Genomic DNA, 22,134 nt, shown 5'->3' with positions numbered 1-22,134 from the left:
TGCAAACTTAATTATGTTATAGACAGTTCGTCAATTCCAGGAATCAAGGGTTTCCATGATTTTTGCCTGTTACTGACATTGGCACCGGCAAAATATCAGTCCTGGGAATTTTAAGATTTTTGAGAAAGTGTTAATTTTAAGTCCGAAGTTAGATAGCAAATGATAACTTTTTTCCCTTGTGATATAATTACAAATTAACAATTTTCAAATTTTTTCCTTCACTTGTACTGCGAAACCTTGCTTCCTGCCGAATTTCATGATTTTAGATCAATGGGGAGTGCCCTATATGTTTTAATGAGTGAGTTTGCAAGTATCAAAATGTAAGACATATAGGGCTATATCTTTTGACTGCACCGACTTAGAAGCTTAAATTTTTTATACTGTGAAGAAGTGTTAGGCTAGGGTGACCAACATTTGACCTTCATTTTAAGGGAGGTTTAAGAGAGATTTAGTCGCTGTTAATACATGAATCTAAAGAAAACAATTTATTTTTATATTATATGATACAACAATATAATACCAACAGAATTTAACAAATTTGCACCTGTATATTACATGTACTCTACAAGTACTTACTTATAGAAGCTGCACAACTATACAATTTTTTATGTTCCTGTGATCATCAAAAAACTCTTTGCAATTATAATCAAAACCGATTTCCGTCATAAACTCTGACTTAATCAGTTATGAGTTGCTACTGCTTCTCTGATCAGCCAACGTATGGTTTATACGAGAAAAATCTCTCTCTCTCTCTCTCTGTGAGCATTTGACCCTGGAATGCTTAATACAAACCTGTGATTTTAATAAGGTTTGGCACATCAATTTGTTTGTGTTCTAAATCTTTAAAAAATTTAACTCAACAGCTAGCACCATAGCTGGTGATCAGTGCAAGGCGAGCACACCCATGGGGTTGCTAGTACTGACCAAGAAACAAGTAAACATTCCTGTCTCATGAATTCTCTAGATGTGCAAGCTATGTCATTCTTTTTCCATTCCTTGCATTCCCTTGACCCAAGCACAAACAGAAAAAAAGATTGCATGTCGACAATAGCGTCGGTTATCATAGGAGGGGCGATTGAGAAGTTTCCATTTGAGGGCGTTGCTTCAGCACATATGCAACGCAGTGAAACTCTGATATAGGTATGTAAGTATCAATATGTAGACAAGAGATTAGTGTGGCATTCACGTCTTTCCGACATGTACATTGTAAATGTGGAAATGTGAACTATGGTGATATTATTAGCAAATGTGAAAGAGGATCACTGTGCTGTTATTCTTTTCTTGGCTGCCGAAGGACAATCATTGGTAGACATCCATTGGGAAATGAAGAGTGTGTATGGGGCAGCATGTCTGTCAAAAACCACCGCTATAGGAAACTGTGACAAGGAGAGCTCCTCTTTCATGATAACGCATGTCCCCATATTGCAAATGTGGTAATGAAGAAGTTATATCAACTCAAGTGGGAGACATATGAGCACCCACCCTAGGGTCCTGATCTCTCCCCATGTGATTATCATGCCTTCAGTTGTTTAAAAAAGGCTTTGAAGGGTCAACAATTCTGTTGGATGAGGATGTGCAGCTGGAAGAGAGAGACTTCTTCACACAGCAGGACATGATGTTTTCTATCAAAAAGATATCTTCAACCTGGTGCACCAGTGAAATGATTGCCTGATTCTGGTCTGTATGGCCTTTAAACACAAACTTTTTGATCACCCCTCACACAAAAATCTTTTGTGAGCAGTTGGTAATTTGAATTATCCATAGTAGTTTGCCAGATTAATATTTAAAAGGTTGGTCATGGACAAAATATGTGGGAGAAACATGCGATCAATAAGGGACCCGGGATGTTTAAATAAGAATTGCTATATTACAAGAGATCCCAGAAAATATGGAAGAGCTGGTCACCCTGCCTTAGACCTTAGTATGTGACAGAATTTTCAACGTGATATGTATTCCCATTCCTGAGAGAAAGGGATGTTAACAGACGGACAGACAGAGTGTCGGATAAAAAATGACAAACTTATTTTTTTAGTGTGTTATAATTACAAATTAATGATTTTCAAATTTTTTCCTTTAACTGTACTGTGAAACTTTGTTTCTTGCCAAATATTATGAATCCAGATCAATGGGAAGTCCCATTCAGGTTTTGATGTCTGAGTTTGCAAGTATCAAAATATGTGAGAGCAATGGCCGTATCTTTTGATTTCATTGACTTAGAAGCTCCAATTTTTTCCACCCCCAAGGGACCACTGACATTAGTAAGTGGCATGAATTTCAGCTTGGTACATCCATCTGTTCCTGAGAAAAAGGGTTTCAGTAGTTGAACAGACAGAATGATGGATGGACGACAAAGTGATCATACTAGGGTTCCTCTTGCCATCTGGGGCATGGAACCCTAAAAATGGGAATGTTAGAAATTAAATTAAAATGTGGGATTGTAATCGTAAACACAGAAGAAAAGAACAAAATAAAAATGCTGAAAATAGGCAGGTAATCTTTGTGAAGGCTAACCAATGTGTAAAATAAGATGATGAAGACTGCTTGGCAGCATTTTTAAATTTACAAATGGTGTTGAATCTTGGACTTTAGAAATTTCTTTAGAAAGTAATACAATCCTATTTCCACATCTTCTGAAGAAGAAATGTCATCATACTGTACCATGGTCAATATGTTTTGGTTTTATACTTTCTGAAGTTTTATCTGCTTAATTGGGTAAATTTCAGCTTGATATGTCTTGCTGAAACATGCAAGGGGAGACAATCATATGTTTCAAACAAACTGGCAGGCAGTTCTAGACACAAGCATACGTTTCAAACATAGTGACAGGCACTTCCTGGAAAGTGTATTAAACATACTGGCTTACATTCTTTCTTGCCTTCACTTATTATTCTCCTCTCTCTCTTTTTTTCTCCCACTCTTGATATTTACTTCTGATTTTTCTCAATTTCCATTCCATATATCCAGTAAACAAAGATAATAAATATGTTGACAACAGGAATACAATCAATGAAATCAATTAACATAGATAAAGAATTACAAATTATTGGATTGCACAATGATGGAAAATAAACAGAAGTAGCTCAAAATGTTGTGACTAGAAAGAAGGATCTCACCAGATTATAGGGTTGATATTAAAGTGAGTAAATAACAATGAAGGCTCACCATTATCTCCAGATCAATTTAGTTTATTAATTTCATAAATATGTAAATAACAATTGAAACAAACATTTTTTGAAAAAGTAGTATTAGTTCAGAAATATATTTATGCATTACAAAAACAGTATTTACATTAGACACAAAATATCCTGCTACCAACAAACAAACTTTCAAACTGTCATTCATAATATCGAACATGTCACCAAATACAGGAGGTATACAACTGTTCAACAGATATAAAATGAATAGAAAGGTATTCAATAAATCTGCTTTACATCAAGCACAATGTTAGTTTCAATAGAAAGAGATTCAAAATGAACACATGAACACAAGGCATGGTAACATTACTGCCCACTACATGAAAAAGTAAGTTTTCACAACAAAGCAATAAAGTAATTGTACATTCACAATCTAATTTTCATAAGTACATGAATTTCCTCCTAATATTCCAATGATCAACTACTTTCCTGAAGCTGTATTGCATTTACAATGTCTTTTCCCATTTTTATGATCAGCAACTGATAACAACTTCCAAAATGTTCAATTGTAAGGAAAAACAAGAGTTATTGTTAACAGGCACATTATTGCAATCGGACAAATGCATAATTACTCACTCACTATGTTAAAACAGCAAGCATAAACTACTGTGAGGACTATTAAGTAACAATTTAGGAAATCAAAAATAAATAAAAAATATAAATTACTAACTTGGTCAAAACTATATGAATTGTTATTGTAACAAGAACGTACATAGCAAATAGAAAGGAAATGCAATATCATGTCAGCTACACAATTTTAAATAATTTGTGAAATGAAGAGCAGGAAAAGGGTTTCACTTTTTCTCTGAACTCTCTTATTTGTCAAGAAATCTTCTCAGAGTGTTAAACTAAGCCATCACCCCCCCCCCTTTTTTTTTTTGAAAGCCGCTAAGAGTTAATTTTCAGGGATGCACTTAAATAGCATCTACTGATACTATTATGATTGTTCTTATATCAGAGCACTGATATGATTTAAGTATAAGCTGTACAATTTCAATCCAAGGGTCTCTGTTAACAGAAAAATATTCACATATCCTAAGATATATGAAAATGATTAGCTGCACCACAGCATTGTCACTATGAGTTTCTATATTTAATATGAAACTGTGTGAAAAACAGGTTTTATAATACTACCATCATTCATACAACATACACAAATTTACTGCACACATTTTTATTTTCTCACCTTGTAGTTTGAGCCCATGCTCATTATCGGGTATTAATTCCAATTACATCATTGTGACTGCACTATGATTTTAAAAAAAAAAAAAAAAGACAAAAGAGATGTATGATATTCTCATAACAGAAGCTGTTTACATGAAAGTACTAGAAATTACAGAGACAGGAGGGTTTGCCAGAATTTACCTTCAGGAGGTGGAATACAAATACAACGTACAACTAATAGCTCTTTCCTCCAGGAGGAAAAAAGGGTGGATCAGGTAAGGTTACAAGGGAATGGCAGGTCAGTCAGACCACAGGATAAGAAGGGACTGGTTGGGAGGACAAGGAGAAACAAATATCATCATTTTCCCTCATCCCCCAACAGGTGGGTTCCCTGTCATCCTGTAACCTGAAAGACCAGCTGTTCCTTTGTAATCTACCCCCGACCCATCCCTAATAGGTCTGAAAGCTAGGTTAAGTGTCTGCACTCCTAAACATATCTGCTAACTGTACTGGAATTCCAAGTCCTGAAGGTAAGCAGTGGCCAACCAGTCTGTATCCTTGTAATTTTTATAGTCTTCTCAAGATAATTTTCCTTTTGATACAGTATGACAAATTATTCAAGTTCATGTATAAGCTTATGTCTGTACATATCTAGCCAATAACATGTGCTATAGCTTTTAGTTTAATGTTTCTGTATGCTAAAGATATATTTTGTAACTGACAAACCGGCTGCATACTTCATGTTACACTAGTAAATTCAGTAGAATAAATGCATAAATATGTAAACAACACAGGAAAGATCTGGCAAAGAAGCAGTTGCACAATAAATGAAGATTAGAGTTTAATGTCTTGTTGAAGAGATGGAGTCAAGCATATGGTTGGTTTGAACACTGTAGGTGGTATGCTACTGCATTCTGCCAACCTTTGAACTGCCTGACATTACCAGTTATAGAGACACTGGCACCATAACAAGGGCTCCCAGTCACAGTGCAATGGGGCTTTTTTCACATCAACACATTACTGCTAGAGATGAAAGAAGTGATTTGTGTGCGGGAAAAAAATTAAAAAAGACATTATTAAGTACAGCAAAATCAGAATGTTATGTTTCTTTAAGTTATCTCACACATGGAAATGCTACTGCATTCTGCCAACCTTTGAACTGCCTGACATTACCAGTTATAGAGACACTGGCACCATAACAAGGGCTCCCAGTCACAGTGCAATGGGGCTTTTTTCACATCAACACATTACTGCTAGAGATGAAAGAAGTGATTTGTGTGTGGGAAAAAAATTAAAAAAGACATTATTAAGTACAGCAAAATCAGAATGTTATGTTTCTTTAAGTTATCTCACACATGGAAAGGACATTCACAATAATATTTTTGTAATGAACTACAGCCTGATTCACCTTCATCAATTTACAGAAACAGTGTAAAACCAAAACCACGATGGCTGGAAGGAGACTTGAAGTCCACTCCTCCAAAATGTGATTCCAGCACGCTAACCACTGCATCACTTTTCTCAGTGTACAATGCACAAATCTGGCAGAAAGTATAATGTATGTTTCATGTGAGAGTAACATATATTAAGTGAAAAAGCAATTTGTCCATCACTTCTTTTTGTTGTGTGGTGTGAGAGAGCAAACTGATTATGCAGTTACAATAATACAAGGGTAGATAAAAGTATACATTGCAGGAATATACAAAGACTTATCTTACAGTATTTACTAATGCTCCAACTTTCACCAACTAGAAAACAAAATTTCCATGTGTATCAAAAGTGAAATTCCATCAACAGCATTAGAATAAAGGACATCACAACAACTTACGTAGTCAAGTTTAGATTAAAATCATAGTACAGTCACATCTGTACTACGAATGGTTGCCTGAGAGTGAGTTGATGCTTAAAAACAAAGAAACAATACACTGCTGTAATAAAATGCTCATTTCATGTTTTTATTCAAATGAACGATATAATTTAGATAACCCTATTCCAGTAAAAGACTTAACTTGGACATTTCAAGAATGTGTAACAGTAACAACACACTTTACACTTTTATCATAAAACATTCTAATCCCCAGTTTTTATTGTACAGTGCTGGATTCCACTGCCTGGCATGGCAGTTATCACCTTGAAAATTATATCATTTTAAGTCTTTCTCTATGAACCTTTTAAATATGTGCAATACAATATGTCAGCGGAGTTATAAAATACTTCCAAGTGAAAGACAAACTCTCCCACATCCAATCTGTCAAAAGTAACATACAGCTTGGTTGTTTGACGTAACTAGTGAATTAACTTGAGTTTCAGAAAATAAAAGATGTGTGGATTTTCCGTTGTCTCATTATCAGTGTCAATATGTAAATACAGTTTCTCATGAGCTCTCCCACTGAAAATGGAACAGCAAATCGTACAATTGTATCTTTCCTTTGTGTATGTTCAAGTGCTATTGGAGATACACCCTACACAAAAAAGACTTTGCCATGTATGCGACAAGCCTGTATCCAATCCAGTATTTGAGAATAATCTTACAGTTGAACTCAACATGAAATCACGTTAATACCCTTCCCATACATAATTTTCTTTTTAAATAATAAAAAAAATATATATATTAACTGAGACAGAAGATACCAGCAGGACTGATAGAACACAGTCAGTTGGTACAATGAAGCCATGCAGAGGTGTATATCTATGTCTTTTCTTAAGGATGACAACATCCTAAGGCTTAGCAATGTTTTCAGTCTTGTTTATATGCCTGTCAACCGATCACCCCAACAATAAAGTGGCTTGTTTGCTTTACTCCTCCTATTATGTATCATTATTTGCACTGTACGAGTTGCATACAACCAGATTAAAGCAGTAAGTTTCAAAACAAAAGTTGCTTTACCAGAATTTTGCAGCATAACAGACATGAACATAGTTTGGATAGTAGAGAGAAAATTAGAATTACTCAGAAACAGAAGACAGATCTGGTAAAACAAAATAAAATTTTAAAACATAATCCTCATGATAAAATTCCGGTACCACATGTTTGTTTTAGTAAACACAAAAAGTACTAATTATTCTCATGTCTGTAACACTTCTATACAACTTACCTGTCCCTATTGTTTACAGCCCCATAACCACAAAGGTGTTTACATTTCCACAGTTACCATCAGCTAACCCTACTTTGCACTTTAAAAATCACATTTATTCTTAAGATACTGTTAGATTGAAACATCACGTTTTAATTAAGTACTAGAGGTTTGTAAAATTTCCGTACCACACTCCTAATTCACCTTGGAAATCACTGGAACACAAGTTAACTCCTGTTGCCACATTTTAAATTTTTCCAAACTTCCTTCTTTCTTTGTTCATCAATGAATGTATCTTAGTTCTAGATTTATTTTCAGTTGTGCACTGTTATTGTTTTCATTGTATAACCTATTACGACGATAACTCGTATTGATAAAAAATGCAAATATCACAACATGTTAGTTTGGTAACACCAATCCTCATAGCATAACTGTTTATTGTGCATACATTCATGGAAAAAATGACACTGAAGGTATGATGGTTCTGCATTTACTTTTCTTGACTCTTGTAGATTTGATAAAATTTTACAACTGGAAAAACATAATGATATGAGCATCTCCTACAAGGTATTTCTCTATATGTGTCTGTAATATGTCAGATGAATACCAACCATCACACTAAAATCGAACACTGACATATTTTCACAGCACCTCCACTGTTTTCATTGGACTTTTTGTTTTATATATGGCCTGGAGTACATTAAATAAGTATATTTCTGGTCTGTTTAATGACAACAAACAAAATTATTGAAATTTTTCTTTTGTGTTTTCAAAAACAATGATATGTATTTTTTTTCTGTGTGCAATTTACACACACCAAAAGTGAAAAAATTTGTGATGAGATGAATCTTCAAAAATGCTGTTGATTATGGACAGTTTTACTACTTTGCCTTCCTGTAACTTTAGGACACCATCACAAGAAGTGTGAAAGCTACTTTCATACAGCCACTCTACACAGTAACTTATCCTCAAACATTTCCATAGGTAATGCTAGCTTCCCTATAAAAAGCTAATTACTTCTGTTAATTGGCTATTCCAGTACAAAATGTAGAGGCCAAACTTTGGTGTTGCCTAGCATGAAAGAGAAAGTACAAGTAAAAAATGTGTAACTGACACAGGTCTTGTGACCAAATCATATAAACATAATTTTCATTCATAATTAGATTTTTTAAAGAAGTAATCACTAGCTACATCAATTTTTGTAGTAATGCCAGTTATCATCATGTCCATATTGCTGAAATCATTGTGATAATGACCACCATCATTATTAACCAAAGACAATGTGTTGCTGCTGCAGGTGTTCATCTGTGTTTCTTTGCCATCTTCAACCTGTGGTTGTAGCTTTTACAATTCATTCCACTGATCACAGTCTGCAATATTGATGTTCTGTGCCTATCCCATGATTTTTTCTTTGTGGTATTCTTTAAAAAATTATTGTGCTGAATTAGATGCCCAATCAATTTGATTTTTCTATTTTGTATGATGTTAAATCAGTGACCTTTTTTCATTGACTTATTTTTACAGTGTCTCAGAGGTCATTTTACTACAGTTCTCCACATCTACACCCCAGTGCTTGTTCTCTTACTGTTTCCCTGGAGTCTTGGGATTCACTTCATAACTTAAAAACACTAACTGAAAAAAAAAAAAAATAAAAAAAAAATGCTGTGTTGACACTGAGTTGGTAATATTCTTTTTCATTAATTTATGTAGCAGATAGATAACCTTTTTGGGAGTACTGACAGTTATCTTAATATTGTGAACTGAATTGTTTACCAGAGGCATAAGAGGAGATATTAGTATTTAACGTCCACAAAATAATGACATGACAACATACTTCAAGGAGAATAAAAGAATGGAATATCCCAATGTATTATACTCTACATGGGCACTCTCTGGAAAAGGCGAAAATTTAGTGTAGTTAGGTGTTTTTCTTTCAAGAAAATGATTTAAAAGTCAGTATTGCCCAGGATTTTAAAAGGTTTAGATATGGAAGTTTCATATGGCTACTTACAAGTCATCATTCATCTTCCAAAATATTAAAAATACTCCATACCCCCAGAGATTGTGCTCATTGACAGTTATATTAGCAGTTTACCTAAGGTGAGAGATATTGGTTGTGGTTATTGAGACATTTGGTGCAATTTCTGTGACTGCAGTATTTATTTATACCTCAAGATTTCACCTACGTAGCTGTGTCAATGTACACGTTAATCTTAAGAGTTATCCATATTGTGCTTCCTAAGATGAAACAGCATGAAAAGTACCAGCCAATAAAATCTGACAGGTTTTCAAAACAACGAAATGAAAAAAATTGCCAAAAGATATTTTTTAAGAGAAGCTCAAATACTACGGTATCAAGAATCTTGCTGGCAACTGATTTTCATCTTATCGAACTAAAAGAATCCAGAAAGTTTAATTACTAAACCCAGGGGGGGATCCACATTGAAACATCATCTTCAAAAATGGGAATAATCACTACAGGCGTACAACTAGAAACAACACTGAATCCGCTATTGTTCTTGTTATATTAAGTAATCTTATATCATGCGAGGATTAAAAACTTGACAATGTAAATAATATTTTCTTGAAGATTAATAACTAGTCCTCTGCAAATGGACTGTTGCTGAACTTAGACAGAACACAATACATGCGAGATTCAGTACCGCAGGAGGCCTGATAACACGAGGGTAAATAAATAAAACAATATTCTAAATTCTTACATATTTACATTAATAAGAATCTGGAATGGAAGTCACATGATACATATCATCTTAAACCTCTCGGCTCTGCCACTTCTGGTTTATGGATAATATCAGATTTTGGAGAGGAAATACTCAAATAGTTGGCTTAATTTTCCTATTTTCACTGTTTTATTTTATAACTTGTCATCAAGGAAGAAAATGTTTGTTACGCACAAGTTCGTAACAAGTGTGGTGTCCACTCTAGAAGCTCCTGTAGACAGTTCTTTAAACAGTTGGGTGTACTAATAACTCTCACTGTGCATTTACTCCCTTATGGCGATTGTTGTCAATAATAAATCACAGGCTGATAACAACAGTAACATTCATAAATATATTACAAGAAGAAATTATTTACACTATCTTTCACTCAACCTTAGTGTGGCACAGAAAGGAGAGAGTTATTCATTCATAAAAATCTTAGAGTACCTACCCAGTGAGGCCATAGATACTAAAATTAACTTCAGATAACACTTTCATGATGACTCCTGTTCCATAGAAGAATGTGTGTGTGGTGTGTGTGTGTGTGTGTGTGTGTGTGTGTGTGTGTGTGAGAGAGAGAGAGAGAGACATAAATGGGCCACAAATTTCCATTTTTTCATCGAGAAAATGTACGATAATTATAAAACTGACTTGTTTCAATCACAGCGAGAGGTCGCTATTATGATTCATGTAACATGCAAATAATGAAACTAAATTACACAATAAAAATGTTCAAACTATTTTAACCTAGAATATATTCACGAAAATGATGCAGAAAAGCTACATACACTATACATTTTGTAAAACACAATATGTCGTATATTTTTTTCAACTAATTATTACACCCACATTCTCATGTATATATCCACATTTATCTAACCAACACAGATATACTGCCTAGTGTCACTGCCTGCCAGTCCACTCTGATCCACTAGTGTTTGGTTCTGGTTGCAAAACAACATGGTGCACTGTTACCATATGCTGTTTGACGTAAGACGTTCGACAAAGTACCACTTGGCATATGGGGCACCGAGTCTTTCCTTCATGCACAGGCATATGCTTGCAAAAAGATTCATAATTTCTGAATGTTTTTCCACAAGTCTGGCAACAGTGAACCTCTCTTGGGGCAGAATTGCGGTTGGCATGTGCACACTTCAGCAACATATCTACAACAGAAAAATAAATAATTTTTTCTTTCTTTGGAAAGATATCCCTAGGTCTCTCTCATGTGTGTGCAGCTACTGCCAAGTTCACGAGACAATGAGGGATCACTTACACAGATCCTGTAGCACCAATGATCATTATTATACAAATTAAGATTCTTGATTTTTCAGTGACACTTAAGTACCAAAAGACTTTGATAGAAACCCACATTAAAAAAATCATCAATTTTCATAATACCTCAAGCAGGCAATACAATAGTGAAACATACAGTATATTTGCAAAAGTTGAATCTTAACCTCCATATATCCATATGGAGAATAAAACAAGCAAAGATGAACATATGAAGAAGAAAAATAGAACAGATTTTTCCTAGTAGTTGTAATGATACGACCAACACACCCCGTAATACAAGAGTACCCTTCGACTGCACTTTTAGAGTAGCCTCCACCTTACCACAGAAAAATTAAAAGACGAGAGAGAGCGAAACGCTTCTCTTCTGAATGACATCAGAGAGACTATAGGCTACAGCTGGTTTGCTCTGTATTTTTAAACATAAAGAATAGTACCAGTATACTGTCGTTATGCACGAGATGATACAATATTAGTTTTGATAATATGTGATTAGACATCTCAAAAGTATGGTAAAGGTCTCCACTGTGCTCCTAAAATCTTACAGATGCTTTAAGGCTCAACTTTAATCTAAATCTGAAATAACTAAAAACAAAGAGATAATTTCCGAGTACACTTCTGCAATTCCTACAGGGCATATTTCAAAACATTCTGCCCAAAAGAAAACCACAGGATAGCATATGCCACTAATCATACCGAGCATAAAAGAGTACTTGAGTAGACAACAAAAAATAATAATACATCACACTGGGCAATATTGGGCAAGTGTAGGGGCTGTGAATGTAAAGGAAATTAAGTTAACAAATAAAATCAACATGCTATAAACCAATGTGTAGTTGATAAAGATGGCAATATTTGTGATATGATGAATTTAACAATCCCCTAACAGGATGACATTAAAAAACATATATTTTCCAGGTTTACGGGTCCAATAATGAAAATATTGGTACTGATAACAAAGCCGTAAACTTTTGACAAAAATGCCAAAATTATGAATTTTGCCATTGATCTATTTCTTCGTTGTGAGGGCACATCATTTAGCACAGGAGTTCATTGTTATTTGGCCACAATCAGTATGCCTGAGCTAAAAGGAAGGAAGATTTAAAGTTTAGTGTCCTGTCAACAGCACACTCATTACAAACGGAGCACAAGTTCAGATTACGAAATGATAACGCAGGAAATCCTTCACAAAGGGATCATCCAGATTGACTGGAGCAATCTAGGGAAACCATAGAAAACCTAAACCTGGATGGCTGGATGGGAATTTGAACCATTGTCCTACCAAATGCGAGTCCAGTGTGTTAAGCAGTGCACCACCTGACTCGGTAAAGAGTTACTCTCATTCTGTGTGTTCTAGTTTTATTACAATATTTGCAATTATGAAATCTGCAATGTAGGTGACTTTTACTCTTTAGGCAGTCAAATAACTGACCAAGGGAGAACTAAAAAGGATACAAGGTGAAGACCAGCAACAGTAAGAAAACGGTTTCCGACAAACACAATTTTGTTAATACTGAATAAAAATTTTAATGTTAAAAAGTTTTTTCTGAAAATAGATTTCTGAAATGTAGCCTCATGTGGAAGTGAAATATGGCAACACTCAGTGCAAAAAAGAGGACACAAAAGGGTTTTGAAATGCGGTGTTAGGGAAGAGTGCTGGAGATTAAATAGGTAGATCAAAATGAGAAGGAAAAAACTATATGAGACAACTTGACTAGAAGAAGGGATAGTTTTATGCAACTCCTCGACAGGTATCAATGAATAGTCAATTTTATAAAGATGGAAGACTGCACTCAGCAGGTTGAAGTGGATGAAGGTTGCTGTCGTAATACAGATATGGAAAAACTTGCATAGGACAGATTAGCATGAAGAGCTGCATCAAACCAATCTTCGGACTGAAGACAACAACAACCACTAGTTGTATGACCCCAGACAATTACGGTGTGTTCACCTATATCATAGTTCTTGCTCCTTTGCAGAAAAGTTCTCCTGGGAGAAAATGTTTATCACAGTTTTCAAGGTATCAAACGAGGCACTCTGTTATACATTACACTGTTGCTAAGAATAGATGCATTTGCTAGAACACAGCAGCTATTTTATCACTTAACTATAATTACAATACAATATTATGTCTTTACCCCCAATATATAAATTTCAATGTCCCACACTGATGTGAGAGTACTTGGAAAGACTTTTAAGCCTGAATGCTATGTCAGCAATCAGCTTCCAAATCTATCACATAGATCAATCTAACCAACAGTTTTGACACAATATAATATTTATAAAGGTAAACACTGTGGGATAGTCAATAGGTGACTGGCATTATTAATTTACCCAACAGAAAACAAATCTTTGTAATTGATACAAACAAAAAAAGACTGACTGAATATTATAAACAGAGTGCATCAGGAATCTCAATTGAGACCTTTTCTGTTAATCAATTACGCGAGTAATTTGAAAGCTGTTTACCTTTCACAGGTCCCTAGTATAAAGAAAATTACTTCAAATGAATCCATCATATCTACATCTATACTCTGCAAACCATTGTAAAGAGCATGGTAGAGATTCACAAATCTAACCGGCCATCACTGAAACCATCATGTAATATTGTTGGTAGTCTGAATGTAGCTCATCTGTTGTAATTGTAATGCTTAGAGTCACCCCACCAACAGCCACTTATGATGTTATTGTATCAAACTACTTATGTAGACACAAAACATAAAAGCAATGTAAGTAAAAAAGAAAGCCAGAAACTCTTTTGGGGTATTAAAAAACTTCTGCTTAACTGTTAAAGGTAATGCGCAATTACTGCAAAGGTGACAGACGTAAATGAGGTACATACAAATATCATCACATAAAGGACTCATTCAACATGGATGGGCAATAAAGGAGGAGGTGTATAATGAATACGAGCACAGTATTTTGAGGATGCCAAGGAGCAGATCATGGTTTTATTGCTTTCCCACCTTTACCCAAACATCTTTCAGCAAATCTCACAAATTTCAATCAATTTACACACAAAAATTCTAATGAAAACAAAATAATCTCAAAAAATTGAGACCTAACTTGTAAAGATGAACATAAGTAGATAATTTTACAATAACAGTTTAAAAAAAAATGTAAGTAGCGAATGATTATAAGGAGCTCAAGTAATCATTTTCAAGTAATTTCACCTTTATGTATAAGCTTCCATTAGAGAAAGTACATTTGATTGAAAGTGTTATTAGGTCCACGTTATATGTGGTAGCATAAAGAAAGCTGCTTATTACACACAAGGCAGACAGCCATACAATGACCAAATGTGGAACTGCACCTGAGGTGACAAAAGTCATGGGACAGCGATATGCACACATACAGACAGCAGTAGTATCACATGCACAAGGTACAAAAGGGCAGTGCATTGGCAGAGCTGTCATTTGTACTCAGGCAATATATGTGAAAAGGTTTCCAATGTGATTATGGGCATACAACGGGAATTAACACACACTGAATGCAGAATGGTAATTGGAGCTACACACGTGGGAAATGGAAATCATTAAGGAATTCAAGCAATGGAAAATCCAGGTTGGAATGTAACAATATTAGAGAAGGAGAGTTGCTACTCACTATATAGTGGAGATGCTGAGTCGCAATAGGCACAACAAAAGGATTCACTGAATTATAACTTTTGGCCATTAAGGCTTTTGTCAACCATAGACACACACACACACACACACACACACACACACAAAATGCTACTCACACACACATCTGCAATCTCAGACAACTGAAACCACACTTCAGTTGCCTGAGACTGCAGGCATGTGTGAGAGTTGCATTTGCGTAAGTGTGTGTGCGCGCATGTGTGTCTATGGTTGACAACGGCCTTAATGGCTGAAAGCTATAACTGTGTGAATCTTTTTGCTGTGCCTATCGCGACTCAGCATCTCCGCTGTATGGTGAGTAGCAACTTTCCTCCTCTAATATCATTAAGGAATTCACTGTTCCGAAATCCACAGTGTCAAGTGTGTGCCGAGAATACCAAATTCCTGGCATTAGCTTTCACCATGGACAACGGAGCGGCTGATGGCCTTAATGTAACGACCAAGAGCAACGGCATTTGTGCAGATTTGTCAGTGCTAACTGTCAAGCAACACTGTGTGAAATAGCTGCAGAAATCAATGTGGGATGTATGATGAAAGTATCCATTACGACAGTGCAGTGAAATTTGGTATTAATGAACTATGGCAGCAGACAACCAAAGAAAGGTGGTTAGCAGCAAGGTATCGCCTGCAGCACCTCTCCTGTACTCTTGACCATAACGGTTGGACTCTAGGTGACTAGAAAACTATGATCTGGGGAGATGAGTCTTGATTTCAGCTGGTAAGAGCTGATGGCACAGTTTGAGTGTGGCGTAGACCCCCTGATGCCATGGATCCAAGTTGTCAACAACACACTGTGCAAGCTGGTGGTGGTTCCATATGGTGTGGTCTGTATTTACGTGGAATGGATTGAGTCCTCTGGTCCAACTGATCATTGACTGGAAATGGTTATGTCTGGCTACTTGGAGACCATTTGCAGCCATTCGTTGATTTCATGTTCCCAAACAATGATGGAATTTTTTATGGATAACAAAGTGCAATGTCATCAGGAACAATTGTTTATAATTGGTTTGAAGAACAGTCTGGACATTTGAGCAAATAATTTGGCTTGCCCAACAAAGAGCCCAATGAATATATATGGGGCTTAACTGAGAGGTCATTTCGTGCACAAAATCATGCACTGGCCACATTTTCACAATTATGGCTGGATATAGAGGCAGCAAGCCTCAACATTTCAAAGACGGCTTCCAATAACTTGTTGAGTCCATGCCATGTCAAGTTGCTGCACTGTGCTGGGCAAAAGGAGGTCTGAAACAATATTAAGAAGTATCCCATGACTTTTGCCACCTCAGTGTAAGGTACTGTTTTAAGATTTTACAGGGAATTTGATTACTAGAGTCATATTAGTGCCTCAATATAACTTACCTTTTTACAGTAAATACAAATACACTCAGAAATGACAGTTAGATGGATGGGGTAAGCAATATGTACTTTATTATTTAACAAGTGGAGAAGTAAACACATAAGTAGTAAGCTTCATAAAACTTCAGCTTGCTCTCTGCCTCTGTGGGTCCTATCGTTTTTGTATAAGATAAGCATATCTTCTTATAGAATTGTTTAAATTCAACTTTTATGGATTAAAAATGGTGCACTAGGGTAGAGGTGGAGGGACGGGGGGGGGGGGGGGGGGGGGGGTTGAGAAAGTGAGACTCATATGGTAAGTTAAAATCAAGACTGAAACACTAAATGATTTTTTCTGAAACTTCTTTACCAAAGGACACAACTCAGTCTCTGCATTCAACTGTCCCATGAACGTGAAAATGGCAGACAGCAATAAGTGAGCATAGAACTGAAAAATAGATGAAAGTCTCCTTCTTATTATTAGCAGACTGCAAGTCACTTGAACCATGGAGCATACCACTTTCCTGAAAGATGGGTCACAAGACTCTTTTCTGAAGACTGCACAATTCCTACATAGGGATCAATAAGATTCCTGCAAGCACCAATTGTATGGAACCCTCCTTGTTCTCTTTGTTTATGACATTCAGAAAGCAGTAGATAGTGGTATTCAGATTGATGCCATGTTTCTTGATTTCCAGAAAGCCTTTCATATGGTTGCACAAAGTTATATAGATTAAAAAAGAAAAAGTGCATATGGAATACCATATAAAGCAAATGGATCGAAGACTTCCTAGAAAACAGAACTCAGTATATCATTCTTAATGGAGAAGCTTTGTTAGATGTGAAGGCAGCATCTGGTGTGACAGGCTAGCACTATTCACAATACATAAAAATGGCCTGGTGGATAATACATGTAGCCGTAAGAGGCAATGCACAAATAACACAGGTGTGTACAGGGAGGTGACATTGTTAGAAATGAGTTATGAAATACAGAGGGACATGCAGATGATCAGCATCTGGTGCAAGGACTGGCATTTGACTACAAAGATAAATAAATGTAATTTTCATAAATAGATGAAAAAAATTGATATCATTTCACCACACAATCACAGATCAGAGATCAGTCACAACTCTTAAATATCATGACTTACCTGTCTGACGAAACTTGAGGTGGAACTACTACAGATATCTAATCAGGGTGAAAATCCATGCCAGACTCAAATTTATTGAAAGCAAAACCCTAACATGAATGATTTATGAGTTCTGTCCATTAGTCTGAGACCATTGCCAAGCTGAATTAATGGGAGAAAAAGAAAATATTCGAAAAATGTTTTATAACTTTCCATGGGTTTGTTCGGTCAATGCACGAGCATTACAGAGATGCTCAACAAACTGCAGTTGGGTATGTTACAAGAAAGATTATGTGAATTACAAAAAGCAAAACTAAAATGATAGAAAATGAAGTTCATTCAGACAGGTAGTAATAGCCTCTCTTCCTGAATACAATTTGTGGATTTGTGAATGGAACAAGGAGGAGGAAAGTGTTTTCTGGAACATTACATAACCTCTATCACACACCAAATGGTACCTAGCAGAGTACAGATGTAGATCTAGGTGTAGGGAGGACCCCTGAAGATACCTCCCTCTCCAATGATATGAGATTCAGCTTCTACTGCCTTTTCTCAGCATCACTTTTGATTATCATCTCTTGATTAACTGTGTATGGTCAATAACTGTTCTACATGCATCTAAGACTAAAAACAGAAATCGACTTCCAAAAGCAGATCATACGAGTACAATTTCCATTACGAATCTATTGCACCAACTTTACAGAAGAGTTATTTTACGTAAATGAAGAAATACATATCATGTGAAGTGCTATACTATTAATCTAACATAATACAGGATACAAATAACTATACAATATTAATGTCATATTGCAACTGGTTAGTGCAAAAGTATGTATGAAATATTCTTACATGGCAGTCAAATTACTGGATAAGAGAATATTTTAATGTAGACTGATTACTAAGTGTTACACCATGGGCTATTAGGGCGTGAGACACCATTGTGTATCTGCGACTGAACACTTTGCTGCAGACAGGGCATCTTGTCAAGCCGCGGTGGATGTTTCTGTGATGTGCCAAGGAGTCCTTCCTACCAAACACCTGGCCACACACGTTGCAGCTATGATCTGATGGCACATCAGCAGCCGATGATGACAAATCCGTCTCAATTAGGTGGTGCAGAAGGGAAACTACACAGAAAAGTGCCTATATCACATAACTAACAATTTGTTTTCAACTAAAGAAACAATCAAAACGAAACATAAGAGAGATACATATCTGGTACGTAGCAACCAAACAGTCTGTGGCCTAAATTTTTTTATCTTTACACATATGAACAAGTGGGAATGCAGTGACATTATGTGATATGCAAAGCATTCTAATATGTAAACAAGACAGCCCAGAATGAAAGCTGCAAACATTAAACAGAAAAAGTGATAGTAATGGCACATTGACTGCAATGCTCAAAAGAAATAATGAACCAGAAGTTTTTTGTTTCTTGTTCTAGTGTTAATTTAAAAGAAGGAATGGGTGTACACAGATAGTTCACAGGGTGAATTCTAAATTCACCTAGATGAGGAACATACAATGAGGCAACATTCAATAAACCTAGTCAAAATATAAAAGTGAGTCAGTCAAATATATACAATGGTGGCTTTTCAGAAAGCAGGAGCATACATAAAAAAAACAATGGATTGTTACACAAATTAAAACAAAAGAATATGAAAGAAGACAAAATTTTGATGCTATGCTTGAATAAAAAGGAGAAAGTAAAAGAACACAAGTTACATCTAGATATAACAAAATGGTTAAATAGCACAGCTGACAGAAGACCTTTCAAGAAACACGCGTGTCAGGCAATGCAATGGTTATCTCCACTGAAAAAAATCCAAAATAACACCATTTGTGCTTGGGAGAAAGAACCAGGTGTAATAATCAAGCAATAGAAAATCCAGGACGGAATGTAACGATATTATGAGAAGGTAAGTCGCTACTCACCATATAGCGGAGATGCTGAGTCGCAGATAGGCACAACAAAAAGACTCTCACAATTATAGCTTTCTGCCATTAGAGCCTTCTTCAACAATAGACACACATACACATAAGCAAACGTGACTCTCACACACGACTGCGGTCTCAAGCACTGAAACTACACTGTGTACAGCAGCATCAGTGCAGGAAAGGTGGGAAGGGGGGAGTGGCGGAAAAGGAGAGTAATAAAGAGAAACTGGTTGTGGTGGTGGAATGACGGCTGTGTAGTGCTGGAATGGGAACAGAGAAGGGGCTGGAAGGGTGAGGACAGTGACTAACAAAGATTGAGGCCAGAAGGGTTATGGGAATGTAGGATGTAATAACTTTCCTAGCATTTGTGGATGATTTGTGGTCTGTAAGCCTGACAGATGCATCAGTGCAAGCCAATCTTCTGGAACAAACAGCCAACAGGGCAGACTTAAGGATCTCAGAAAACAAAATTTATGACAAACATAAAAAGTGCTCCAAAATGCGTAACAACAGATATTGGGCTAATAGAAAATGCAAAAAATATAAATATTTCAGGATTACTATTCAAGTAAACAGTTTAGAAAAATCTGGTTTAGAGGAAAGGACACAAAACGCAGAAAAGGTATATGTTATAAGTAATAATACCTTCAGTAAAAAGTGCTTATCTAAAAAACTTAAAATAAAGCTCTATAACATGGTAGTGAAACCAGAATACCTGTATGCCAAGGAATGTCTATAATCAAAAAATATGATTGATGAGTTAGAAGTATTAGCAAAAAGAATTATATGGAAAATAGTAGGTCCTCAGAAAAAGGCAGCATTTAGGAAATTAATAAGTAATGATGAAATTTAACAGAGCACAGAAAACATCAGAAGCAATAAGCAAGAAGAGATTATTATTCTTTGGACATATTTACAGAATGAATGACAATAGTCTCATCACACAGAGTTTCAAATTTCTCAGGGAAAAGAAATTAATTACCATCTGGATTCAAGAGGTTACAATAGATTGAGATAGGACTAACATAAGAAAAGTAGTAGCATTCGAAAGAGAGACTTTTTAAGAATAAAGTTTTAAAACTGGAAGGATTTGCAGGCAATAGGGAAAGCATAATTGACACAAAGTGATTGAAGAGAGGAAAAAGAAACACAGTGAACAATGAAGGAATTCTGGAAGAAAAGGAAAGAATAATAAAGGATTAAGAATTGAAATGGGCATGTACTCCCTAGAAGGCCCTAATGCAAGAAGATAATGGTGTGACGATTGAAATAGAAATATATGTTGTACTTTTAAACTCGTTGTCTTGTTAAAATACTAACCAGCTGATAGACTCCTGAATAAATGTAATTATATTGCATATAGGAACCTCCAGTGAAAAACACAAGGTAATTCATGGCATTCGTTAGAGACAGATACTGCCTTTAAGATCTAAAAAAGTATAAGCCCAGTGGACCAGTCATATGTCAAAACACAGCTGATTTGATGTAATTACATTTTTCTGGAGATGTATTGATTGTCTGTACAATCACTATGAGAACCATAACCCAAAGACAATGGTTTTCTGCACAACGAAAATTTAACGAAGTGGCACTGGACAGGAAAGAGGTAGCTTTCATCAGTGTCATGTTATGTTTTGAGGTAGCTATTTCATCAGTGTCATGTTATGTTTAGAGAAAATGTTAAAAATGCCAATGTTGCCAATTTCAAGTTTCAGCTATATTTTTATCATCAATTCCAGCAGATCACGACTGCTGTCTTAAGGCACCCCATGAAGACTTTATCGTAACATAACCCAACCTAGCTCAAAAAATTTTACTTCTCTGTCAGTATGTTCACAGAGTATTAACTGTTACATTTTTCTCACTTTTCTTCCTCCTGTTACATGAAATCTGACAAAGAGAACCTCTCAAGACCTGTTCAGTTGTATTTCGACAAGTTACTATTTAAGTTATCCTAGTCTCCTGATGACAACTTGTTAGGAAGTTGAAACTTGTTAGGAAGTTGAAACTTGTTAGGAAGTTGAAACTGGTTAGAATAGCACTTGTGTGACCTGTGCTGAAAAATAATTTTAAAAAAAATCATGTATATTTCTTCTTTTCGTAACCTTTTTACCCTTTCCATTTACTATTATATTTCATGATTGTTTTTGTCTTCAATTCTTTGCCCCTTACTTGATTATTTCTTTTCATTCTCTATCCCTTACTTGATTATTTCTTTTCACATTTGTCGTCTAATAGTAGTATTCTAGCCAGGACAAGCAAATATTTATTAGCTTGCTGGCACTTATCTTATGTTTGCTCTCCAGATCTGAAGTCAGGATTAGAGAGAATAACAACCAAATGACAAAAGCAAATGATTCAGCTCATCGGACAGCAGTATAATTTATCTTAAATTTTCACGGGCAAGAGTTCCCGAAAATGGAACCATAAATGACTATTAATCCACTTCTCATTTGACTTTCTATCTATGCCTCATTAATTTTCTTCAAACAGTTAATGTGGTGTGAAAGGCTAGCATAGTAGACTGTGGTGATGATGGGTTGATTGGCTGATTTGGGGGAGGGGACCAAACAGTGAGATCATCAGTCAGATTAGATGAGGAAAAGATGGGGAAGGAAATCAGGCATACCTTTTCAAAG

General features: G+C 35.7%; 1 protein-coding gene across 11 annotated transcripts in view; it reads right to left on the bottom strand.

Moving 5' to 3' along the window:
* Positions 1 to 22,134, bottom strand: part of LOC126235879 (broad-complex core protein isoforms 1/2/3/4/5-like) — a 514,245-nt gene that overhangs the window by 278,686 nt on the left and 213,425 nt on the right. Inside the window, exons 6-7 of one of the 11 annotated variants that reach the window (XM_049944792.1) lie at positions 18,407 to 18,684; positions 11,183 to 11,318 (exon numbers count right to left, since the gene is read on the bottom strand). The exons of 9 other annotated variants lie outside the window; for them this stretch is intronic. In XM_049944792.1, coding sequence (XP_049800749.1) covers positions 18,419 to 18,684 — 266 coding nt within the window. In that variant the 3' untranslated portion in view covers positions 11,183 to 11,318; positions 18,407 to 18,418. Of the gene's footprint in view, positions 1 to 10,907; positions 11,319 to 18,406; positions 18,685 to 22,134 lie in introns of those variants that run through there. One more of the 11 variants, XM_049944793.1, reaches the window with a different exon arrangement.

Source organism: Schistocerca nitens, chromosome 2 (genome assembly GCF_023898315.1).
Source record: "Schistocerca nitens isolate TAMUIC-IGC-003100 chromosome 2, iqSchNite1.1, whole genome shotgun sequence".
In the NCBI taxonomy this organism is placed as follows: Eukaryota; Metazoa; Arthropoda; class Insecta; order Orthoptera; family Acrididae; genus Schistocerca; species Schistocerca nitens.
Note: the sequence above shows the minus strand (reverse complement) of the source record. Positions and strands in the feature narration are given on the sequence as shown.